The 24,886-nt window shown below is 41.3% G+C and overlaps 1 protein-coding gene across 12 annotated transcripts in view; it reads right to left on the bottom strand.

Annotated features, from left to right (window-relative positions):
* ASXL1 (ASXL transcriptional regulator 1) overlaps positions 1 to 24,886 on the bottom strand; it is a 76,336-nt gene that overhangs the window by 38,444 nt on the left and 13,006 nt on the right. Inside the window, exon 5 of one of the 12 annotated variants that reach the window (XM_031656653.1) lies at positions 21,939 to 22,328. The exons of the other annotated variants lie outside the window; for them this stretch is intronic. Coding sequence (XP_031512513.1) covers positions 22,323 to 22,328 — 6 coding nt within the window. The 3' untranslated portion in view covers positions 21,939 to 22,322. Of the gene's footprint in view, positions 1 to 21,938; positions 22,329 to 24,886 lie in introns of those variants that run through there. 12 annotated transcript variants of the gene reach the window in all.

The raw sequence follows: 24,886 nt of genomic DNA, 5'->3' as shown, positions 1-24,886 counted from the left end.
TATGTGAATTTCATCTCAATTTTTAAAAGAGAAACAACCTATTGATTCATGTAACAACATGAATGAATTTTAAATGTATTTTTCTAAGGAAAGAAACCACAGCCAAAACGATACATAACAATAACTTTATAACGGTGTTTTGATTAGATACTACAAGGCTACAAACGAACCGATCTATACATAAATACTATACTACAATTGGTAAATTTGTTTCACATCTAAGGAAACATGACAACTAAATGCAATGTGGTATTCCGATTGTGTACTGTAACAGAAAAATAACAGTGGAAAGACTGATGAAATGCAAAGACATTATAGGCGTAAGCCAAGGCACTTGGCCTATACTTTTAAACTTACGTCTCAGAGCAAGCTTGTCCAACCTGTGGCCAGCAGGTCGCACACAGCCCAGGACAGCTTTCAATGCGGCCCAACACAAATTTGTAAACTTTGAATGTGGCCCAACACTAATTCACAAACTTTTCTTAAAACACAATTGGCTTGCCACGGTGACTCATGCCTGCAATCCCAGCAGCATTTGGAAGGCCCAGGCAGGTGGATCACTTGAGGTCAGGAGTTCAAGACCAGCCTGGCCAATATGGTGAAACCTATCTCAACTAAAAATACAAAAAATTAGCTGGGAGTGGTGGCGTGCACCTGTAATTCCAGCTACTTGGGAGGCTGAGGCAGGAGAATTGCTTTAACCTGGGAGGTGGTGGTTGCAGTGAGCCGAGATCGTGCCACTGCACTCCAGTCTGGGTGACAAAGTGAGACTCCATCTCAAAAAAAAAAAAAAAAAAAAAAAAGGCCAGGATCGGTGGCTCACACCTGTAATCCCAGCAGTTTGGGAGGCCAAGGCAGGTGGATTACAAGGTCAGGAGTTCGAGACCAGCCTGGCCAATATGATGAAATCCTGTCTCTACTAAAAATACAAAAAAAAAAAAAGAAAAATAGCCAGGTATGGTGGCTCACATCTTTAATCCCAGCTACTTGGGAGGCTGAGGCAGGAGAACTGCTTGAACCTGGGAGGTGGAGGTTGCAGTGAGCCAAGATCACGCCACTGCACTCCAGCCTGGGCTACAGAGCACGACTTCATCTCGGGAAAAAGAAAAATACAGAAAAAAAAAAAAAAAAAAAAGCCACTGCGTGTTTTTTTGGTTTTTTTTTTTTTTTTTTTTTTTTTTGGCGATTTTTAATTTTTAGCTCATCAGCTATCATTAGTGTATTTTACGTGTGGCCCAAGACAATTCTTCTAATGTGGCCCAGGGAAGCCAAAAGATTGGACACTACTGTTTAGAGTTATTTCAAAATGAACACATAAAAAATGCTAACTTACATATGTAGTATGTGACCTTATGTATAAACAAATATGTATACAGAGAGAGAATGAGAGTTTGAGCTCAAAAATTTTTTTTATATTACCATTAGGGGAATAATTTAAGTGAATCCTACTGGTGTAGGCACTGAAAAGTAATGCAGTGACAATATCAGAATTGTGCTTTAGAATCATTCTGACAGTAGTTTGTACACTGCATTAGAGACAGAAAAAGTCTGGGAACTAGAGTGCCAATTAAGAAGCTAATGCAACAATTCAGCAAGAGGTAATTACTCCCTAACTAAGAATGTTAGGAATATAAGGAAAAAGATTGTTATAGCATTAAATAAGAATAAATAAGGAGGGAAATGAGAAAACATGTATATCTGTATACCCTTACAAAAATAAACACACAAAGGATAAGCCCTACCTAACAAAGCTAAAAAGCAAGCCTCAAAAGAATTAGTTTCCAGCTAACTCATTTGCACTCCAGAACAAAGCTCAAAAATACCGACATGAATACAAAAATATCCACAACCCAAAGTAAAATTCACAATGTCTTTCATCTAAACAGAATGTATTAGGATTATAAAGAACCGGGAAAATCTGACCCATAATGACAAGAAAAATAGAAGACATAAAAACAGACCCAAAAATGATACAGAGATGAAATCAGAAGAGATTATGAAGACAGTTATTATATTTCACATGTTCAACATTGAGCATGTTAAGCAGAGAAATGTAAGATGTTTTTTAAGAAACAAACCAGACGCCGTTGCTCACGCCTATAATCCCAGCACTCTGGGAGGCTGAGGCAGGTGGATCACCTGAGGTCAGGGGTTCAAGACCAGCCTGGCAAACATGGTGAAACCCTGTCTCTACTAAAAGTACAAAAACCAGCCAGACGTGGTGGTGCACATCTGTAATCCCAGCTACTTGAGAGGCTGTGGCAGGAGAATCGCTTGAACCTGGGAGGCGGAGGTTGCAGTGAGCCAAGATCATGCCACTGCACTCCAGCCTGGGTGACAGAACAAGACTCCGTCTCAAAAAAAAAAAAAAAGAAAAAAAAGAAACAAACTGAATTTTTAAAGATAAAAGGTAGAATTCTGGATGACAGTAACAGCAGATTTAACACGGGAAAGATAAAGACTAGTGAAATGAAGATACATCAGTAGAAACTACCCAAAACAAAGAGAATAAAATGACTAAAAAAACAAACAGTGCGTCAGTGAGCGAATGACTACAAGCAGCTAAATATACATGTAATTACAGACTCCAGATGCGGTGGGGAAGTACAAAAGAAAAATATTTCAACAAATAATAGCTGAATACTTAAATATTATCCAAGAAGCTCAAGAGAATTCAAACACAAGAAATATGAAGCAAACTACAACAAAGTATATAATAAACACACTGCTGAAAAGCAGTGATAAAAAGAAAATCTTAAAAATTAACCAAAAAAGGCAAAAAAGATAAAATGCTCACTGAAGAACAAAGATTAAAATAACAACAGATTTCACAGGAGAAATAATGCAAGTTAGAGACAGTGGAGCAACATCTTTAAAGTACACAAAGAGAAAAAAAAAAAACCTGTCAACCTAGAATTCTGTATCAAAGGAAAATATCTTTCCAAAAACAAGAGGAAGTACTTTTTCAAACACACAAAAGCTTAAAGATATCACCAGCAGACCTACACTGCAAGAAACACATTAAAGGAAGTCCTCTGGCAGAAAGAAAATCTGAACTGATGAGAAAAAATAAAGAAAATCTGGCAGATGAGAATCTGGAACTGCTCATAGGCAATAAAGAACACCAGAAATGGAAAATACATAAAGTAAAAGACATTTTTTCTTACTTTTAAAATCTTTTTAGGCCAGGCACGGTGGCTCATGCCTGTAATCCCAGCACTTTGGGAAGCCTAGACAGGCGGATCACTTGAGCTCAGGAGTTTGAGACCTGCCTGGCCAACATGGCAAAACCCCATCCCTACTAATAATACAAAAATCAGCCAGGCATGACGGCGTGCACCTGTAATCCCAGCTACTCAGGAGGCTGAGGCATGAGAATCACTTGAACCCAGGAGGCAGAGGCTGCAGTAAGCCGAGATTGCGCCACTGCACTCTAGCCTGGGCAACAGAGTGAGACTCCATCTCAAAAAATTGTTTTAAAAAAATTGACTACTTAAATGAAAAATAATAATGTATTGTGGAGTTTACAACATAGGTACAAGTGAAGTGTATGACAAAGCACAAAGATTGAGAGGAAAATGAAGTGTACTGCTGTAAGGTTCTTATAATGTAGGTGAAGTGGAATACTATTAAAGACCAAGTTTCACAAGTTGAATTCAATAAACACTAAAGCAGCCACTAAAATAACAAAGTGCTAATGAGCCAAGAAAGAAGCTAAAAATGAACCACTAAAAAATTCTCAATCCAGGCCAGGCATGGTGTGGCTCACTCCTGTAATCCCAGCACTTTTGGAGGCCGAGACGGGGGATCACTTGCGGTCAGGAATTCGAGACCAGCTTGGCCAACGTGGTGAAACCTCGTCTCTGCTAAAAATACAAAAATTAGGCCAGGCACGGTGGCTCACGCCTGTAATCCCAGCACTTTGGGAGGCCGAGGCGGGCAGATCATGAGATAAGGAATTTGAGACCAGCCTGGCCAACATAGTGAAACCCTGTCTCTACTAAAAATACAAAACATTAGCTGGGAGTGGTAATGGGCACCTGTAATCCCAGCTACATGGGAGGCTGAGGCAGGAGAATAGCTTGAACCCAGGAGGCGGAGATTGCAGTGAGCCAAGATCACGCCACTGCACTCCAGCCCAGGTGACAGTGCAAGACTCCATCTCAAACAAACAAATGAAAAAAAATTAGCCAGGCATGGTGGCAGGCACCTGTAATCCCAGCTACTTGGGAGGCCGAGATAGGAAAACTGCTTGAACCCAGGAGGCAAAGGTTGCAGTGAGTCGAGATTGCACCACTGCACTCCAGCCTAGATGACAGAGTGACAGTCCATTTTAAAAAAACAAAACAAACACATCGGACAAACAGAAAAGATGGTAGATTTAAACTCTATAAAAATCAGTAAACGGTCGGCCGCAGTGGCTCACACTTGTAATCCTAGCACTTTGGGAGGCCGAGGCAGGCAGATCACAAGGTCAGGAGTTCGAGACCAGCCTGGCCAATATGGTGAAACCCCGTCTCTATTAAAAATACAAAAGTTAGCTGGGTGTGGTGGCAGGTGCCTATAGTCCCAGCTACTTGGGAGGCTGAGGCAGGAGAGTCACTTGAACCCAGGAGGTGGAGGTTGGAGTGAGCTGAGATCGTGCCACTGCACTCCAGCCTGGGTGACAGAGCGAGACTCCATCTCAAAAAAAAAAAATCAGTAATCATATTAAACATAAACAGTCTACAAACTCCAATTAAAAGGCAAACACTATCAAACTGGATAAAAGCAAGATCCAACTACATGATGCTTGGAAAAAAAAAACCACTTTAAACATAAAGACACAGGTGTAAGTATTTTTAAATAGAAAAATATATGCCATATAAACACTAATCAAATGAAAAGCATGAGCAGCTATATTATTATTAACAAAGTAAATTCTGTCATTTCAAAATGACAGAGACCAATTTATCAAGACGACGACAATCATAAATGTTTATGTACCTTATAAGTAAATTTCAAAATACAAGAAGCAAAAAACAAACAGAATTGAGATTTTAACACCCTCTCTCTATAACTGATAGAATAGAAAATCGGTAAGAATACAGAAGACTTGAACATTATCAATCAACAAGCCAATCAACATTAATAGAATGCTCTACCTAACAACAGTAGAACACACCTTCTTTTTAAGTGCCTGCGGAACCTTTATCAAAACACTTTATACTGATCCATAAAACAAGCCTCAATCAATTTAAAAGGATTCAAATCATACAAGGTATGTTCTCTTACCACAATGGAATTAAATTAGAAATCAGTAACAAAGATCTCTGGATTTTTATTCCCCAAATATAATACTGCACTTCTAAATAATCAGTAAGTTAAAGAATAAATCAGAAGAAAAATTAGATATTTTAAGCTGAATGAAAATTAAAACATAGCATATCAAAATGTGTTGTGTGCATTAAATGTCTATCTTAGAAAAGACAAAAGATTTTAGGGACAGGCGCAGTGGCTGCCTGCCTCAGCCTCCCAGCACAGGCGTGATCTGCCAGCTTCAGCCTTCCAGCACTTTGGGAGGCTGAGGTGGGCAGATCACGAAGTCAGGAGTTCAAGACCAACCTGGCCAACATAGTGAAACCCCGTCTCTACTAAAAATACAAAACTAGCTGGGCATGGTGGCAGGCACCTGTAATCACAACTACTCGGGAGACAGGCAGGAGAATCGCTTGAACCCAGGAGGCAGAGGCTGCGGTGAGCCAAGATCGCACCATGCACTCCAGCTGCGGTGAGCCAAGATCGCACCATGCACTCCAGCCTAGGCAACAAGGGCAAAATTCCACCTCAAAAAAAAAAAAAAAAAAAAAAGTCAGCTAGGCTTGGTGGCATATGCCTGTAATCCCAGCTTCTCGGGAGGCTACAGTGAGATGACTGCTTGAGCCCAGAAGTTAGAAGCTTCAGTGAGCCATGATCATGCCACTGGCACCCTAGCCTGGGTAACACGGCGAGACCTTGGCTCTAAAAATAAATAAATAACAAGTAGCTAGATGGTGGACTTAAACCAACCATATCAATAATTAAATGCACATGGTCCAAGCATCCCAAGTAAAAGACACATTAGGAAAAATTAGGCCGGGCGCGGTGGCTCAAGCCTGTAATCCCAGCACTTTGGGAGGCCGAGGCGGGTGGATCACGAGGTCAGGAGATCGAGACCATCCAGGCTAACATGGTGAAACCCCGTCTCTACTAAAAATACAAAAAACTAGCCGGGCATGGTGGCGGGCGCCTGTAGTCCCAGCTACTCGGAGGCTGAGGCAGGAGAATGGCGTGAACCTGGGAGGTGGAGCTTGCAGTGAGCCGAGATCGCGCCACTGCACTCCAGCCTGGGTGACACAGCGCGAGACTCCGTCTCAAAAAAAAAAAAAAAAGAAAAATTAGACACACATTAGGTCCACGCATCCCAACTAAAAGAATTAGGAAAAAAAAAATCAAGGTCCAACTACAAATATAATGAAACAGACAGTATAACACAAAAGGACGGAAGAAATATACCATGCAAAAACTAAGCATGAAAAGAATTGAAGTGACCATACCAATGTCAAAGTGAATTTCAGAAAAAAAAAATATTGCCAGGAAAAGCAAAAATTTTACTAAAACACAAAAACCTTGGCTGGGCTTGGTGGCTCACACCTGCAATCCCAGCACTTTGGAAGGCCAAGGCAGGAGGATTGCTTGAGCTCAGAAGTTCAAGACCAGCCTGGGAAACACAGCGAGACGTTATCTCTACTAAAAATCAAAACTTAGCCAGGCATGGTGACACACACCCGTACTCTCAGCTACCTGGGAGGCTGAGGTGAGAGGATCGCTTGAGCCTGGAAGATTGAGGCTGCAGTGAGCTATACTATAATCTTGCCATTGCACTCCAGCCTGGGCAACTGAGTAAGGCTCTGTCTCAAATAAAACAAAAACAAAAACTTGAATGTAAGATGGTGAAGCCACTTTGGAAAACAGCTTAGCTATTTCTTTAAAAGTTAAACAGAAATTACCACCCAACCCAGCAATTACTCCAAGGTTTATCTACCCAAGAATAATGAAACTGTATGTCCACATAGAAACTTACACACAAATATTTATTCATAGCAGCATTACTCACAGCAGGCAAAAGGAGGAAGCAGTCCAAATGTCTATCAACTGAAGAATGAATATTCAAGCAAAATGTGGTACATCTGTACAATGAGATACTATCCCGCAATATACAGAAATGAACTGTTAGCCAGCTGTAGTGGTTCACACCTGTAATCCCAGCACTTCGCAAGGCAGAGGTGGGAGGATTGCTTGAGGCCAGGAGTTTGAAATCAGCCTGGGCAACAGAGTGAGATCCTGTCTCTACCAAGAAAAAAAAATTAGCTGAACATGGTGGTGTGCGCCTGCAGTCCCAGCTACTCAGGAGGCTGAAGTGGGAGGATTGCTTGAGTTTAAGCCTACAGTGAACTATGATCATGCCACTGCACTTCAGCCTGGTGACAAAGCAAGATGTTGTCTCCAAAAAGAAAAAAAGAAATAAAAATTGCTAATACACATCACAAGACAAATAAATCTCAAATACTTCACACTAAGTAAAAGAAGCCAGACTCAAAGGGCTATATGATATAGGATTCAATTTATATGACATTCTAGAAAAGACAGTACTGCAAGGACAGAGAACAAATCAGTGGTCACCAGGAGCTGGGGGTGAAGAAAGAAGCCGACTACAAAAGGATACAGGGAAAGTTTCTGGGACGATGAAACTGTTCTGGATCTTAATTATGGTGGTGGCAGAGCACACTGGCTCATTCCTGTAATCCTAGCACTTTGGGAGGCTAAGGCAGGAGGATCATTTAAGGCCAGGAGTTTGAGGCTGCAGTGAACTGCGATCATACCACTGCATTCCAGCCTGGGTGACAGTGAGACTGTCTCAAAAATATATTTTTTTAATTAAAAAAGCATCATGGGTGGTGACTACATATCTGTATATATATCTGTCAAAACTTACAAGACTATACAGACAAAAAAGGTGAATTTCCTGGATTTTAAAATGGGAGATGGTAGCACCAATAAAATATACAGCATACCCTGACTTATGATTTTTTGAGTTTATGATGGTATATGAAAAAGATATGCATTTAAGAAAAGCCATACTCCGACTACTTATACAACTATTGTTTTTCACTTTAGTATTCAATAAATTATATAAGATATTCAATACTTAATTATAAAATAGGCTTTGTGTTTGATGATTTGCCCACTGTAAACTAATGTAAGTGTTCTAAGCACATTTAAGGTAGGCTAAGTTAGGACCTACAGCAGGTTAGGCGTATTAAATGCATTTTCAACTTAATATTTTCAACTTACGGTGGGTTTACAGGGACATAAAAACATCATAAGTCAGGACCATCTGTACTAGGATAATAGTATTCAAGCCATATATGGCATACATTTAAATAGCACTGTTAAAATACCAAATATAACTTCAAAACAAATTTGAACTAAAGAAATCAAACTCTCACAAAGCTGTATACTTGTACACTAAAAAGGGTGAATTTGGTTGTGCATGGTGGCTCATGCCTATAATCCCAACATCTGGGGAGGCCAAGGTGGGCGGATCACCTGAGGTACGGAGTTCGAGACCAGCCTGGCCAACATGGTGAAACTCTGTCTCTACTGAAAATGCAATAATTAGCCAGGCGTAGTGGCAGGTACCTGTAATCCCAGCTACTTGTGAGGCTGAGACAGGAGAATCGCTTGAACCCAGGAGGTAAAGGTTGCAGTGAGCCAAGATCGTGCCACTGCACTACAGCCTGGGCAACAGAGCGAGACTCTGTCTCAAAAAAAACAAGCGGGAGGGAGTGGTGAATTTTACTGTACGTAAATTATGCCATAAACTGAGAGAAAAAAAACCAAGATACTATTGTACACCCATGATATCCACGCTATGGAACAACCAGGCAATTCCCATGTACTGCTAGGAGTGTAAAATTCATATGATCACTTCAAAAAACAGCTGTACTACCTAATAATGAGGATCAGGTGCAAAAGCTACTATTCAGTCCCATTCCCAGCAACATATACACCTCAGAGAAGGGAATGCACACATGCATCAGGAGAAACATACACAAGCACTAAATGCAGCACTGTTTGTTACAGCAAGAACCAGAAATAACCTAAATACATGCTAAGAACAGGTAAATCATACAGCACATTGATAGCATAAGACAGCACACAGCAGAAAAGTATTTCTATAAATGCACCAACACAGATCAAGCTCAAAAATGAGAGGCAAAAGCAGAAAATCAGAGAAAATACATCCACCAGTATGATTTCATTGACATAAAAATATTTTTTAAAGCAGGAAAAACTATTATTTAGGACTTAAACTTCAGTAGCACATTTGGCTTAAAAGCAAAAGAATCATTAATATGAAAATCTGAACAGAATATCTAAAGCAGTGAGAGAAAGGAAAACGCTCTGAGGCTCCAAAGGGGTGTATACTCTGGAAGGGTGGAGGAAAATAAATAAATAAAATAGAGGGTAAAGGATGTTCTGTCTGACAATGGTTAGTTGTGGGGGCACGCAATTTATTTTTAGCTATTATTCTTTAAAGGAACACAAACTTTGTATATACGTATTTTAAAATAAATTATGTATTTCATAACAAGAAAAGTAAAAACAATATATTCCCACAATAAAAACATACATGCCCAGGTCTTATAGGCATGATCTACCAAAAAGAATGAATAATCACTATCTTAAAGAGACTATTACTGAGAATCAAGAGAGGAAAAACAGCACAGCTTGTTTTCTTAACAAAACTGGACAAGGCCTGAAATTAGAATATGATATAACACTTGTAAATTACAGATGCAAAAATTCTAAATAATTTATAACCTAAATCCAGGAATGTATATTTGAAAAGAAAATCATGTTGAAGTACCATTTATCCTAGGAATGCAAGGATGCTTGAGCACTGGAAAAAAAAAAGTCTATTAACATAACTCACTATATTACCAAATTAAAGGAAATAAAATATATCCCTTTACCCAAAGGAATAAAAAATTTGGCCAAGCATGGTGGCTCACGCCTGTAATCCCAACACTTTGGGAAGCTGACGTGGGTGGATGACCTGAGTTCAGGAGTTCGAGATCAGCCTGGCCAACATGGTGAAATCCCATCTCTACTAAAAAACACAAAAATTAGCCGGGCACGGTGGTGCATGCCTGCAGTGAGAATTGCTTGAGCCTGGAAGACAGAGGTTGCAGTGAGCCAAGATCAAGCCACCGCACTCCAGCTGGGGCAACAGAGCAAGACTCTTGTCTCAAAATAAATAAATAAACAAAATATCTTTGGTGTTGAGGAGGGTGGCAAGAATGGAAGGAAGGAGACCAGTTAGGAAGCTACTAAAATAACCTAGGAGATGAAGGTGGCTTAAACCATTCTGGTGGCAGAGGGAATGATAAAATGAGATATATTCTGAAGGTAGAGCTAACAGGATTTATTCGTGATTACATGTGCCACAAGAGCAAAGGGACAGACTCCAAGATTGATGACTCCCAGGTTTCTGATTTTAAAAACTTATAAAATGGAGTTCCCACTAATTTACACAGGCAACACAAGGGTGGAACAGGTTGGTTTTGCACAAGTTAATTTTGAGATGCCATGAGATATCCGAATAGAGATATTGAGGACATAACTGAATATATGAGTCTGATGTTCAAAAAGGAATATCCAGGATGGGGATATAACTTGGAAGTCATCAATGACAGAGAAACAAATGGAGAAGCAAAGAGAATAGTTAGCAAAGCAAAGGAAGATGAGATCTAAGTGTTGCAGAGAGAGATGCTGAAAAGAACCAAGCAGATTCATCCCCTGAACGGCTGACAGGCTAAGAACTTAAACCAGACAAGGATGGAGTATGGAGTGGAAAACATAGGGATTATTAAAAGTGTGCATCAGGGCTGGGTGTGGTGGCTGATGCCTGTAATCCCAGCACTTTGGGAGGCCAAGATGGGTGGATCATGAGGTCAGGAGATTGAGACCATCCTGGCTAACACAGTGAAACCCTGTCTCTACTAAAAATACAAAAAAAATTAGCCAGGCGTGGCGGCAGGCGCCTGTAGTCCCAGTTAGCCGGGAGGCTGAGGAAGGAGAATGGCATGAACCTGGAAGGCGGAGCTTGCAGTGAGCTGAGATCACGCCACTGCACTCCAGTCTCGGCAACACAGCAAGACTCAGTCTCTCAAAAAAAAAAAAAAAAAAAGCGTGCATCAGGAGACAGACGCCTTGTACTTCAGAACCATGCATCAAAGTAAAAACCACTTCTCCACTTCCATAAGACACAAGGGAAGTCACAAAACCACAATGCACTGAATTCGCTAGTAATATTTAAGATCCTGACTCTCAAGCATCACACCTCAATCAAGGATCAGCAGACATCTGAGTAAGGCTATGATGTGAAAGAAACAGGGCATGACAAATAGAAAAGCCTGGGCTGGATATTATATACATAATATTTAAATTATTTATTTATTTATTTATTTTTTGAGACAGGGTCTTGCTCTGTTAACCAGGCTAGATGGAGTACAATAGTACTATCTTGGCTCACTGAAACCTGTCTCCTAGTTTCAGTGATTCTCGTGCCTCAGCCTCCTGAATAACAAAGGATTACAGGCGGTGCACCACCATGCTCAGTTAATTTTTTTTTTTTTTTTTTTTAGAAGAAGGGGTTTCACCATGTTGGCCAGGCTGGTCTCGAACTCCTGAACTCAGGTGTTCCTCCCACCTCAGCCTCTCAAAGTGCATGAGCCACTGCACCTGGCGTAAATTTTTCATTTGTATTATGAAATGTTTTTCTAACATAAAGTTAAATACTGACAGTATCAGAACAAATGGCTAGTTTCGCACCAGCTGGAAAACCTGTAAAATCATTTCCCAGACCTGAGACATGAGTCGCTAGACATAATAGCATAAAGAGTGAGAAAAGACCCACATCAAGGTACATAATCGTGAAAAAAAAGATTCTAAAAACTTTCAGGGAGAGGTAGCAAAAAAAAAAAAAAAAAAAAAAAAAAGAAAGGTCATACACAAAAGATCAGGAATCAATATGGCATTTGATTTCGATTTCAGGAGTAACACTGGGCCTGGCGCGGTGGCTCTTATCTGTAATCCCAGCACTTTGGGAGGCCGCTGGCAGATCACTTGAGACCAGGAGTTCGAGACCAGCCTGGTCAACATTGCGAAACCCATCTCTACTAATTATACAGAAACTAGCTGGGCATGCTGGTGCATGCCTGTAATCCCAGCTATTCTAGAGGCTACGGCATGAGAATTACTTAAACTCGGGAGGTGGAGGTTGCAGTGAGCTGAGATCGTGCCACTGCACTCCAGCCTGGGCAACAGAGCAAGACTCTGTCTCAAAAAAAAGTAACCCCAAATATGACTTTTTTCTTTTGAGGAACAAAAAAAAAAAACTTACACTTTGGAGGTTTTCAAACATTCCATTCCATGAGAAAAATTACAGCTAAACATTCCATACTACACATTTCCATTTTGACACTAAAAATTGCTATTGTAAATCAATTCAACTGTTGGCATTGAGAAATGCTGCCACCGCACATCTTCTATGTGTTTTTCCACTGCCTTTATTCAACAAACATTTATTGAATACCTACCAAAAGAGCTCCTAGGGATATAAACAAGAACAAAATAATACAGATTCTCTGCCCCTAAGGCCCAGTCAGGAGAGACACATCAAACAATCACCCAAATAATTATAAACTTATGATAACAAGTAAGGTTCGGACACAGGAAAATCCAATTTAGAGATAAGCGAAGGATCCTCTTAAGAACTGAGGTAACTTGTCAGCTCTTGAAACCTGTGGCCAGGAAAAAGTGGATGAGAAAGAGTTCAAAATGAGAAATCCTGAAACTGGAAAAAGCTTAAGGAATTCAAATTTCTGAAAGAAGGGCAGTGTGGCCAAACAAGGTTTGGATTTTTCTGCAACTGCTGTGAGAAACCATGGATAAGTATCAAACATAGATCTATCATAATCAAATTATGTTTTGAAAAAAATCCCTCTGGCCACTGGATTAAAAGGAGCAAAGCACTGGATCATAAGGGGGCGAAGTGAAAGTAAGTAGATCAGGCAGAAGCTATTTCAGTATCCAGCATAGGAGGATAATTTAGGATAGGGTGGTGGCAATGGAAATGAAGACTAAAAAAAAAAAGTTGAAGTTTTAGAAGTATAATTGTCAGGACAGATAACTTTCCAAAGAAAACCAGCCAGAGGGGTCATCTGTATTTCAAAAGAGAAGACTAAAACAAAATAATTAGCTAATGCGTTTAAGAAGTATCAAACAAGCAAAGCCCATTTAGCACCACTGCATCAAAAAAGATAGCATCATTCAAAAGAAATTATACATATTTTTGCTCCCTACTCCTCTCATGATGTACAAATTAATTAAGATATTCCTCTAGAACCTTGAGCATGCTTCTCAAACATTTGAGAACTGACTCATTTAGTTGAAGCTTCAAAGTTCCTAACCTGTCCTTTCTGTATTAAAGACAAATCTCTCAACCAAAAGTGTTACTTTGTATAATTTACTTAAACTCTCACAGGCAATTTCCTCATTACTACAGGACATGGAAACATTCAAAAGGACCAATATAAGGAGTATAACGTCTGTCTGGAATACAGTTAGCACTCAAACATCAGGCTCCATTTTTTCTTCTAGATTTAGCTAAGCAACTTTCTTAGACTAAACAAATTCTTCAACTAACTCTCCCCCAAAAGCCTGACCTGAAGGATTGAGATCAAATGCACAGTTTCATACTGGCTGACCCAAAGAAAAGCTTATTTTTTAAAAACACAGTCCCAAGGAAGCCTAGAATATGTACAATCTTCTAATTTTCCCAGAACCCTCATGCTTTAAAATCAAAAAGAAACATTTATAACCTTCCTGTTTAAAAAAATGCATCCCTTTAGCACCTCTGAAGCAAGCATCCTGCCCACTCCACTAGGCTACCACAAAATCATCCCAGTGCTGGCGCTTTTCAAACTACTGCTACTTAACCTTTACCACCTCATTTTCACAGGGCTCTGAACTTCAGGAGGTAGAAGGACAAAAGGCAGTTCATCTCTTGGGCATAAAACCTGACTCTGGCCAGCACCCTGAAAACAATCAAGTTCTCTCTTCTCCCAGAACTAGCTAGGAATACTGACAGTGGAATATCCCTTCTTTTGAAGATAGATCCAGATGTCCTTTGGGAATCAGTCAAAGAAGGAACCTTTTACCAAATGAGGGGTCAAAGCCTCCCTTAAAACCAGATTGCTGGTCGGGCACAGTGGCTAACACCTGTAATTCTAGTACTTTGGGAGGCCAAGGCAGGTGGATCACTTGAGGTCAGGAATTTAAGACCAGCCTGGCCAATATAGTGAAACCCCATCTCTACTAAATATACAAAAATTAGCCGGGCATGGTGGCACACACCTGTAATCTCAGCTACTCGGGAGGCTGAGGCAGGAGAATCGCTTGAACCCAGGAGGCGGAGGTTGCAGTGAGCCAAGATACACCACTGCACTCCAGCCTGGGCAACACAGCGAGACTCTGTCTCAAAAAAAAAAAAAAGGTGAAGCCCACAAGAGATGGAGAAACTGAGCCCTCCTGCTTGTTTCAAAAGCAGTTTCAGAGTCATCCATTTATATTCTGCAGTTCCATTTCATGTGATACTAGCGTTTTACACCCGCAGTTTTTAAACAACCAATTATACCTCTTCAGTGTTAGAGACAAGTGGAGATACCCAAGTAATACATGAGGTGCTATGCTGTACCTCAGTCCTTGACTCCTATTCCAGTGCTCTTACTACCACCATGTATCACTCAACCTGGCACAGAAAAGAAAACCAACAACTATTTAAATGCCAATATAATGGAGAGTGCAAAAACTCAAGCCATAAGGAACAGGTTCACATTTAAGGATATGAAAGGCTACTTTCACTTAACAAGAACTTTCACTGAAGAGAATAAAACTGACATTTTGAGAAATATCAAGGAACTTACAAGATCCTTGAAAAGATGAAGTGGCCAAAGGTCAGAAAACCAAGAGAAAAAACTTTATTCTAAATTGGCATAATGAAAAGAAATCAAATCAAAGATTGGGTCCTGGGTTCTAATCTCAACTCAGCCATATACAATTATCATATAGAAGTATGGTATAAATCCTTTCATCTATCAGAAGTTTAGTTTTTATCTGTAAAATGAAAGTGAATTAGACAACTTGAGAGCTCCTCCCTCACTAAAATTCTAGGATTCTAAGCATTAAAAATCACATGTATTTTATGAGATTCACACAGACTACATAAGTTATTATCTAAAATGTTGCTACCATTCATTTTTAAACAAATGCAAAAATTCCTTTTTTTTTTTTTTTTTTTTTTTTTTGAGACAGGGTCCTACTCTGTTGCCCAGGCTGGAGTGCAGTGGAACAATCACAGCTCACTGCAGCCTCAACTTTCCAGGCTCAAGCAATCCTCCCATCTCAGCCTCCCAAGTAGCTGGGACCACAGGCATGCACCACCACACTTGGCTAATTTTTTTTTTGTAGAGATAAGGTCTCCATATGTTGCCCAGGCTGATACCAAACTCCTGGGCTCAAGTGATTTCCTGATGACTCAGTCTCCCAAAATGCCAGGATTATGGGCATGAGGCACAGGGCTTGGCCTCTTTTTTCTAACAAGATGATCAAAGTTCAAAACTCTAACAGGAATAATATATCTAAAAAACACCTAGAATGTTTAAACAGTTCCTAAGGGTTCAGTTTCTCCCTTCAGCAATTAAAAGGAACCAGATTATGGCCACAGTCTGAGAAAGAAAGGTTTATTTCTAACGTCAGCAGAATTGCTCTAAAGACAGCAAGAGGCCAGGTGCGCTGGCTCATGCCTGTAATCCCAGGACTTTGGGAGGCTAAGGCAGGTAATGTTCTCTTCTACTACTTCTACCACTGAAGTCAGCTTTTTTGGTTGCATTCAGCCAATATTTATTAGTACTTATTATGTGCAAGAAGTTACCGCAGAATTTTCCAGGTAAACAAGCTAGCAAATGCAAGAGCCCTAAAGTGTACCCAAGATTGGGGTGTTTGAGAAATAGGCTGAAGGCCACAGGATGGCTGAAACACGATGAATGACCAATTAGAGAGTGCTAGGAGAACCGTTTGAGAAGTAGGCAATGGCCAAGCAGAAAAGTGACATGATGTGACTTGCATATTTTTTTTTTTTTTTAGACAGAGTCTTGCTCTGTCGCCCAGGCTGGAGTGCAGTGGCGCAATCTCAGCTCACTGCAAGCTCCGCCTCCCAGGTTCATGCCATTCTCCTGCCTCAGCCTCCTGAGTAGCTGGGACTACAGATGCCCGCCACCACACCTGGTTAATTTTTTTTTTATTTTTAGTAGAAACAGGGTTTCATGTGTTAGCCAGGATGGTCTCATCTCCTGACCTCGTGATCTGCCCGCCTCGGCCTACCAAAGTGCTGGGATTACAGTACAGGTGTGAGCCACCGCACCCGGCCATGACTTGCATTTTTAAAAAGGACCACTTTGCTTGCTATGCATCTATGAAGTCAAAAATGCCTTTCAAATGTTAAGCTCCATGATTTTATTGTATCTAAACCTAAGCTTACTCCAGTCATTCTTTTCTTGGTATTTAATGGTAAGTAAATCACTTGGGTTTTTTTCGTTTGATTCTTTGTTCGTTGAGACAGGGTCTCAATTAGTCACCCAGGGTAGAGTCCAGTGACTTGATGTCAGCTGCAGCCTCAACCTCCTGGGCTCAAGCAATCCTCTCACATCAGCTTCCCCAGTACCTCCAGCTACAGATGCAGGCTACCACACCTGGCTAATTTTGTTTATTTTTTGTAGAGACAAAGTTTCACTATGTTGCCCAGACTGATCTCAAATTCCAGGGCTCAAGCGATTCTCCCACCTTGGGCTCCCAAAGTACTGGGATTATAGACATAAGACACCACACCTGGCAATAAGTCATTTGCAATTTTCTATTAAATGTGGAATTGTACACAAAAATTTTAATTGTAATTATTTAACATTGTAAAAATGCAGTAATTATCTCACTCTGTTCCTCCTTTGCTTTTTCCTTTATTTGCCAACTATGGATTTAAATGGAAGATACTTTAAATGTAGTCATCTATTTCTTTTTCTCCTTTTTTTGGGGGCAGGCGGGACGGAGTCTTGTTCTTGTTGCCCAGGCTAGAGTGCAGTTGCACAATCGGCTCACTGCATCCTCTGCCTCCCAGGTTCAAAAGTCTCCTGCCTCAGCCTCCCAAGTGGCTGGGATTACAGGCACCCACCACCACACCGAGCTAATTTTTGCATTTTTAGTAGAGATGGGGTTTCATCATGTTACCCAGGCTGGTCTCGAACTCCTGACCTCAGGTGATCCACCTGCCTCCCAAAGTGGAGCCGGGACATCTTATGTAACAACAAAAGTGAATAATGTTGGCTGGGCACGGTGGCTCACACCTGTAATCCCAGCACTTTGGGAGGACAAGGCATGTGGATCACCTGAGGTCAGGAGTTCAAAGCCAGCCTGACCAACATGGCAAAACTCCATCTCTACTAAAAAATAATAATAATAATAATAAATAAACAAATTAGCTGGGTGTGGTGGCCTGCACCTGTAATCCCAGCTACTCAGGAGGCTGAGGCAGGAGACTTGCTTGAACCCAGAAGGTGGAGGTTGCAGTAAGCTGAGATTGCACCACTGCTCTCCAGCCTGGGTGACAGGAGACTCTGTCTCAAAAAAAAAAAAAAAAAAAAAAGACTGACAGTGAGTGATGGAATCACCATTTACGAACCCAATTTATTTGTGTGTGTGTGTGAGAGAGAGAGTCTCACTGTGTTGCCCAGGCTGGAGGCAGTGGTGCAATCTCGGCTCACTGCAACCTCTGCTTCCTGGGTTCAAGTGATTCTCCTGCCTCAGCCTCCCAAGTAGCTAGGACTACAGGCGTGCACCACTACACCCAGTTAGTTTTTATATTTTTAATAGAGACACGGCTTCACCATGTTAGCCAGGCTGGTCTCGAACTCCTGACCACAGGTAATCCACCCGCCTCGGCCTCCCAAAGTGCTGGGATTACAGGCATGAGCCACCAAGCCTGGCCTATTTAATTATATTTAGTTGAGGGTTTTTTTTGAGACGGGGTAAGCATAAGCCACCATGCCCAGCCTGGACCCTATTTAAACTCAGCAAAGACACAACCACCATTTCACAAAAGCATGGTATTTCAGCATGAAAGTCCTAAGAATGTACAACACTACAAGGGAGTTCACAGTGATCTTACGACAACAGGAAATCCCAAGTGTGAAAAACAATACAAATCCTACCTCTAACCGGGCAATAATCAACACTGACAGATTAGGAAAAGCTTAAGAAAAAAGAATTCAAATCAAGAACTCAAAGTAGAGATAATTTTCAACTATCCCACCATTGAGGACTAGCTCCAAGTACTGATGTAAGCATCTATATATAAAATATCAAATATACAGGTTGAGCATCCCTTATCCAAAACTCCAAGAAACTCCAAAATGGAGTGCCAACCTGACGCCAAAAATGGAAATTTCTACACCTGACCTCACATGATGGGTTGCCATCAAAACACAGTCAAAGCCTGGGCACGGTGGTTCACGCCTATAATCCTAGCACTTTGGGAGTTCAAGGTGGGCAGATGGTTTCAGCCCAGGAGGTCAAGACCAGGCTGAGCAACATGGCAAAATCCCATCTCTATTTAAAAAAAAAACAAAAAAACAAAAACACACACACACACACACACACAAATTACTCAGCCACAGTGGCATGCACCTGTGGTCCCAACTACTTGGGAGGCTAAAGTGGGAGGACCGCTTGAGCCCAGGAAGCTAAGGTTGCAGTGAGTTGTGATCACGCCACTGCACTCCAGCCTGGGCGATAATGGCATTGTGGTTATGTAGGAAAATGTCTTTGTTCTTTTTTTCGCTTTTTTTTTTTGAGACCAAGTCTTGCTCTGTCACCCAGGCTAGAGGCTCGGCTCACCGCAGCCTCTGCCTCCTGGGTTCAAGTGATTCTCCAGCCTCAGCCTCCCGAGTAGCTGGGATTACAGGCGCATGCCACCACTCCTGGCTAATTTTTTGTATTTTTAGTAGTGACAGGGTTTCGCCTCGAACTCCTGACCTCAAGGTGATCCACCTGCCTCAGCCTTGCAAGTGCTGGGATTACAGACGTGAGCCACTGCACCAGGCCATGTCTTTGCTCTTAAGACATACCATCTAAAGTGCTTCGAGGTGGCTAGGCACGGTGGCTCATGCCTGTAATCCCAGCACTTTGGGAGGCCAAGGCAGGCCTTGAGGTCAGGAGTTCAAGACCAGTCTGTCCAACTATGGCAAAACACCGACCAGATATGTCCCCTTGACCTTGGCCTCCATAACTGTAAGAAATAAATTACTTTTCTATATAAATTACTTTAGGATATTCTGTTATAAGTACTAGAAAATGGACTAAGACACTATGGTACTCCTTCAATTTTTATATAGGTTTGAAATTTTTCAAAATAAAGAAACGTAAAGTAAAAAATAAAAATATGTATTTACCACCACCTTGGATTATGGTGTTTATTGGACAGACCTGAGTTCTCAAGTGATCAAGATGATAATCAGCTGGTTCAGATCTTTGATATCCTTTCTCATCTATTCCTGAGTAACAATAAACTAAATGCCTGCACTTCTGGGGGACAGTGTGGTGTTAATGAGGCATATAACAAGAGACTAGTTAGTAATCACACATTCATGGTTGGAAATCTGGAATTCTTAAAACAGTCTTCAAAAAGAATAAGGGGCCGGGCACCATGGCTCACACCTGTAATCCCAGCACTTCAGGAGCCTGAAGCAGAGGATTGCTTGAGGCCAGGAGTTTGAGACTAGCCTGAGGAACAAAGTGAGAACCCCCTCCATCTCTATAAAAATTTTTTTTCATTAGGTGTAGTGGTGCATGCCTGTGGTCCCAGCTACTGGGGAGGCTGACAGGAAGATTCCTTGAGCCCAGGAGCTCAAGGTTGTAGTGAGCTATGATGGTGCCACTGCACCATCTAGCTTTAGGCCACAGAGCGAGACCTTGTATCTAAAAATAAAAAACTGGCTGAGCACAGTGGCTCATGCCTATAATCCCAGCACTTTGGGAAGCCAAGATGGGAGGATTGCTTGAGCTCAGGAATTCAAGACTAGTGAACTCCCACCTCTACAAAAACTACAAAAATTAGCTGGGTGTGTTGGCATGCACCTGTTGTCCCAACTACTAGGGAAGCCAGAAGGACTGCTTGAGCCCAGGAAGTCAAGGGTGCCGTAAGCCATGATTGTACCACTGAACTCCAACCTGGATGACAAAGTGAGACTCTGTCTCATAAAATAAATACATACATACATATACACACACACACACACACACGACATGTCTATATGTAACACCATGGCAAGTGGTTCAAAATATATTAACTGAATGAAACAAGCAATGATGAAACTTTTCCAAACATTAATTATTTAGGTTACAGGTATCTGAATTTTTCTTTTTTGAGGTAAGAGTCTCTGTCACCAAGGCTAGAGTGCAGTGGTGCGATCTCAGCTCACTGCAACCTCCACCTCCCAGGATCGAGCAATTCTCCAGCCTCAGCCTCCCCAAGTAGCTGTAATTACAGGTGCCCGCCACCACGCCCAGCTAATTTTCACATTTTTCGTAGAGACAGGGTTTCACCATGTTGGCCAGGCTGGTCTCGAACTCCTGACCTCAAGTGATCCACCCGCCTCGACCTCCCAAAGTGCCGAGATTACAGGCATGAGCCATCACAGCTGGCCACAGGTAGAATTTTATGGGTGACTTTCATTTTCTCTGTTGCATTTACGTATATTGCTTTTATAATAGGTCAAAAAAATTAAGACACACACATAATTAACCAAGCTAAAATTCTACCAAACCCAGAGGAAAGCATTCTTCATTCTGGCTCTGAGACATGAGCTAGATGCCAGATGCAAATCTAGGGACAGTTTCATCAAAATTGTTTTTGAGATGGAGTTTCCCTCTTGTCACCCAGGCTGGAGTGCAATGGCACAATCTCAGCTCACTGCAACTTCCATCTCCCGGGTTAAAGCGATTCTCCTGCCTCAGCCTCCTGAGTAGCTAGGATTACAGGCGTGCACACCCACGCCCAGTTAATTTTTGTATTTTTAGTAGAGACGGGGTTTCACCATGTTGGCCAGGCTGGTCTTGAACTCCTGACCTCAAGTGATCCACCCACCTCAGCCTCCCAAAGTGCTGGGATTACAGGTGTGAGCCACTGCGCCCAGCCCATCAAAATTATGAACAAGGACAGACGAGGTGGCTCATGCCTGTAATCCCAACACTTTGGGAGGCTGAGGTGGGTGGATGTTTGAGTCCAAAAGTTCAAGACCAGCCTGGGCAACAAAGTGAGGCTGTCTCTACCAAAAAAAAAAAAGAAAAAAAAAAAAGAACATTAGTAACAGTATTTATCATCAAATGTCAAAAGAATAATGAAGGTTGGGTGTGGTGGCTCACGCCTGTAATCCCAACACTTTGAGAGGCCGAGGCAGATGGATCACGAGGTCAAAAGTTCAAGACCAGCCTGGCCAACACAGTAAAATTCCATCTCTACTAAAAATACAAAATTTAGCCAGGCATGGTGGTGCACGCCTGTAGTCCCAGCTACTCAGGAGGCTGAGGCAGGAGAATCACTTGAACCTGGGAGGTGGAGGTTGCAGTGAGCCAAGATCACACCACCACACTCCAGCATGGGTGACAGAGCAAGACATGGTCTCAGGAAAAAAAAAAGAAAAAAAGAATAACAAAGTACAAAAATGTAGCCATTATTCACTAAATTCGTTCGTTAAATATATATTTATTGAAGGCAACTATGTACCTAGTACTGTGAGTAATGAATAAAATACAGACTCTGCTCTCAAGGAGTTTACAGTCTAACTAGAGAAACCAACCAAGCAAACCATTAATCCATTATAAGAGCACAACGAATATCAGAGAAGTGATGCCTATGGATGTAAAAGGCCAATGAACAAGATACTATGAAGGATAAGCAACATAAAGCCAAAGGCAGTTAAGATGACGTACTGAGCAAATATTCAATTAGCACGTCTCAGACACAAGCTGTAGACTAACAGACCACTCCCAAGCTTACAGCAGGTTCATACAATGGTGTTTATTCAAAGATATATTAAAATTAAGATGAAGGGGCCTGGTGCAGTGGCTCATGCCTGTAAAATTAAGATGAAGAAATATAATTCAGTTCACGCATAAAGCATGTACTATGCCAAGCAAGAATTCTGCCCAGAGCCAAATTACAAACATAAATAAAACTCAGTTCCTGCCCTTAAGATACTCATAGAAAAAAGTAACTATCCTTCCTTTTAAAAATAGAATATATCATTAACAGGCATATTTGTAATAAACATATAATATGTATTAAATAATTACAACTGTATATAATTACAACATATGTAACAGTACACTATATACATGATAATAGAGGGCCAGGTATGGTTGCTCACACCTGTAATCCCAGTGCTTTGTGAAGCTGTGGTGGGAAGATCACTTGAGGCCAGGAGTTTGAGACCAGTTTAACCAACATAGCAAGACTTCATCTCTACAAAAAAATTTAAAAATTAGCCGGGTGGTGGTGTACACCACTCGGGAGGCTGAGGTGGCACTACTGCTTGAGCCCAGGAGTTCAAGGCTACAGTGAGCTATGATTATACCACTGCACTCTAGCTGTGGACAACAGAGTGAGACCCTGTTTCTAAAAATATAAATTAATATTACATTAAAAAATAATAGGCCAGGTGCAGTGGCTCCTGTCTGTAATCCTGGCACTTTGGGAGGCCACAGTCAGTGGATCGCTTGACCCCAGGAGTTCGAGACTAGCCTGGGCAACATGGCAAAACTCCTTCTCCACAAAAAATACAAAAAAATTAGCCAGGCATGGTGGTATGTGCCTGCAGTCCTAGCTACTCAGAAGGCTGAGGTGGGAGGACCACTTGAGCCTAGGAGGTCAAGGCTGCAGTGACCTCTGATTGTGCCACTGCACTCCAGCCCAGGTGACAGAACAAGACCCTGTCTCAAAAAATATATAATATTAATAGAAAAGTGCTATTAACAGGCAATTAAGGATGATAAACCTCAGATCATCATAAAGGCTATCATTTATTAAGGACTGACTCAATGCCAGGGATGCACATTCCACCAAAAAGAGGGGTTAAATCCCTCCCAAGTTACAAAGCTAGGTTTTCGTTTTGAGACAGGGTCTTGCTATGTGGCCCGGGCTGGAGAGCAGTGGTGTGATCACAGCTCACTGCAGCCTCTATCTCCAAGCTACCCTTCTGCCTCAGCCTCCTGAGTAGCTAAGATTACAAGCACACACACCACCGCACACACACCACCATGCAAGGCTTTTTTTTTTTTTTAAATAGAGACAAGGTCTCATGCTCCTGAGTTTCAGCAACCCTCCTGCCTTAGCCTCCCAAAGTGCTGGGATTACAGGTGTGAACCACCACACCCGACCCTACAAAGCTAGGTTTTGAGCTCAGTGGCTCTGTCTCTTCCAAGGCTCAATCACAAGAAAAGTATGCAAAACTGAAAGGAAAAAGAAGACCAAACTACTGGATATAAAAACAATATAGAAAACAGCACAGATATCTGACCACAAGACAAACTTTATTTATATATAAAGACCAAGTTTTATGGCTTCATGTTTTATAGTTGGTATTTGTTCAGGTATTTATTTTGAATGCAGTCCATCAAGAAAACAAAACTTAAAGAAAAAAGTTTGTACTGACCGCTACAATTTATAACATACTATGGAAGAATGAAAGGGTCAGCATCAAATTCTCAGTTTCTCCAATGTCGACAAGTCATCTTATGTCTAAATCAGGGGTCGGCAAAGTAGAGCCCCAAATCAAATCCGACCTGCAGCCTGTTTTCATAAGTAAAACAAACATCTGTACACAAAATACTCTTTTTTTTTTTTTTTATTGGGACACAGCCATGCCCATTCATTTGGGTATGGCTGCTTTCCTACTACAAGGACAGACCTGAGTGCTTAAGACAAAGACAGTATGATCCACAAAACGAAAAACATTGATTTTCTGGTCCTTTACAGAAAATGTTTTCAGACCCCTGGTCTAAATGATTGCCATATATATCACAAATGGTGGAAAAATAATTAGCCTGTTCATTTCAGCCCTATTTAAGCTTTATTATGAACTCTACCTGATTTAAGTACTCTTCCTTTATAATTACTGTCACTTAGTAAATGTTAATGAGTTTTTGAATTTCCACAACTATGTTCACATTTCAGTTATTTTCCATACAGTAGGTCTTACTTTAGCTGCCCAGTAATTTATTCTACACATAATTACTACAACAAAATCCTAATTAAGGCACATCTGTGGCCTGGCGCGGTGGCTCACGCCTGTAATCCGAGCACTTTGGGAGGCTGAGGTGGATAGATCATGAGGTCAGGAGTTCAAGACAAGCCTGGCCAACATGGTGAAACCCCGTCTCTACTAAAAATACAAAAATTACCTGGGCATGGTAGTGCACGCCTGTAATCCTAGCTACTCAGGAGGCTGAGGCAGAACTGCTTAAACCTGGGAGGTGGAGGTTGCAATGAGCTGGGATTGCACCACTGCACTCCAGCCTGGGCAACAGAGCGAGACTCCATCTCAGAATTAAAAAAAAAAAAAAAAAAAAAAAAGGCACATCTGCAATTATCCCCATACATAGTTATGCTTCAATTTTGTACAATCTACAAAGA

This window comes from Papio anubis, chromosome 16, assembly GCF_008728515.1.
Source record: "Papio anubis isolate 15944 chromosome 16, Panubis1.0, whole genome shotgun sequence".
NCBI lineage: Eukaryota > Metazoa > Chordata > Mammalia > Primates > Cercopithecidae > Papio > Papio anubis.
Note: the sequence above shows the minus strand (reverse complement) of the source record. Positions and strands in the feature narration are given on the sequence as shown.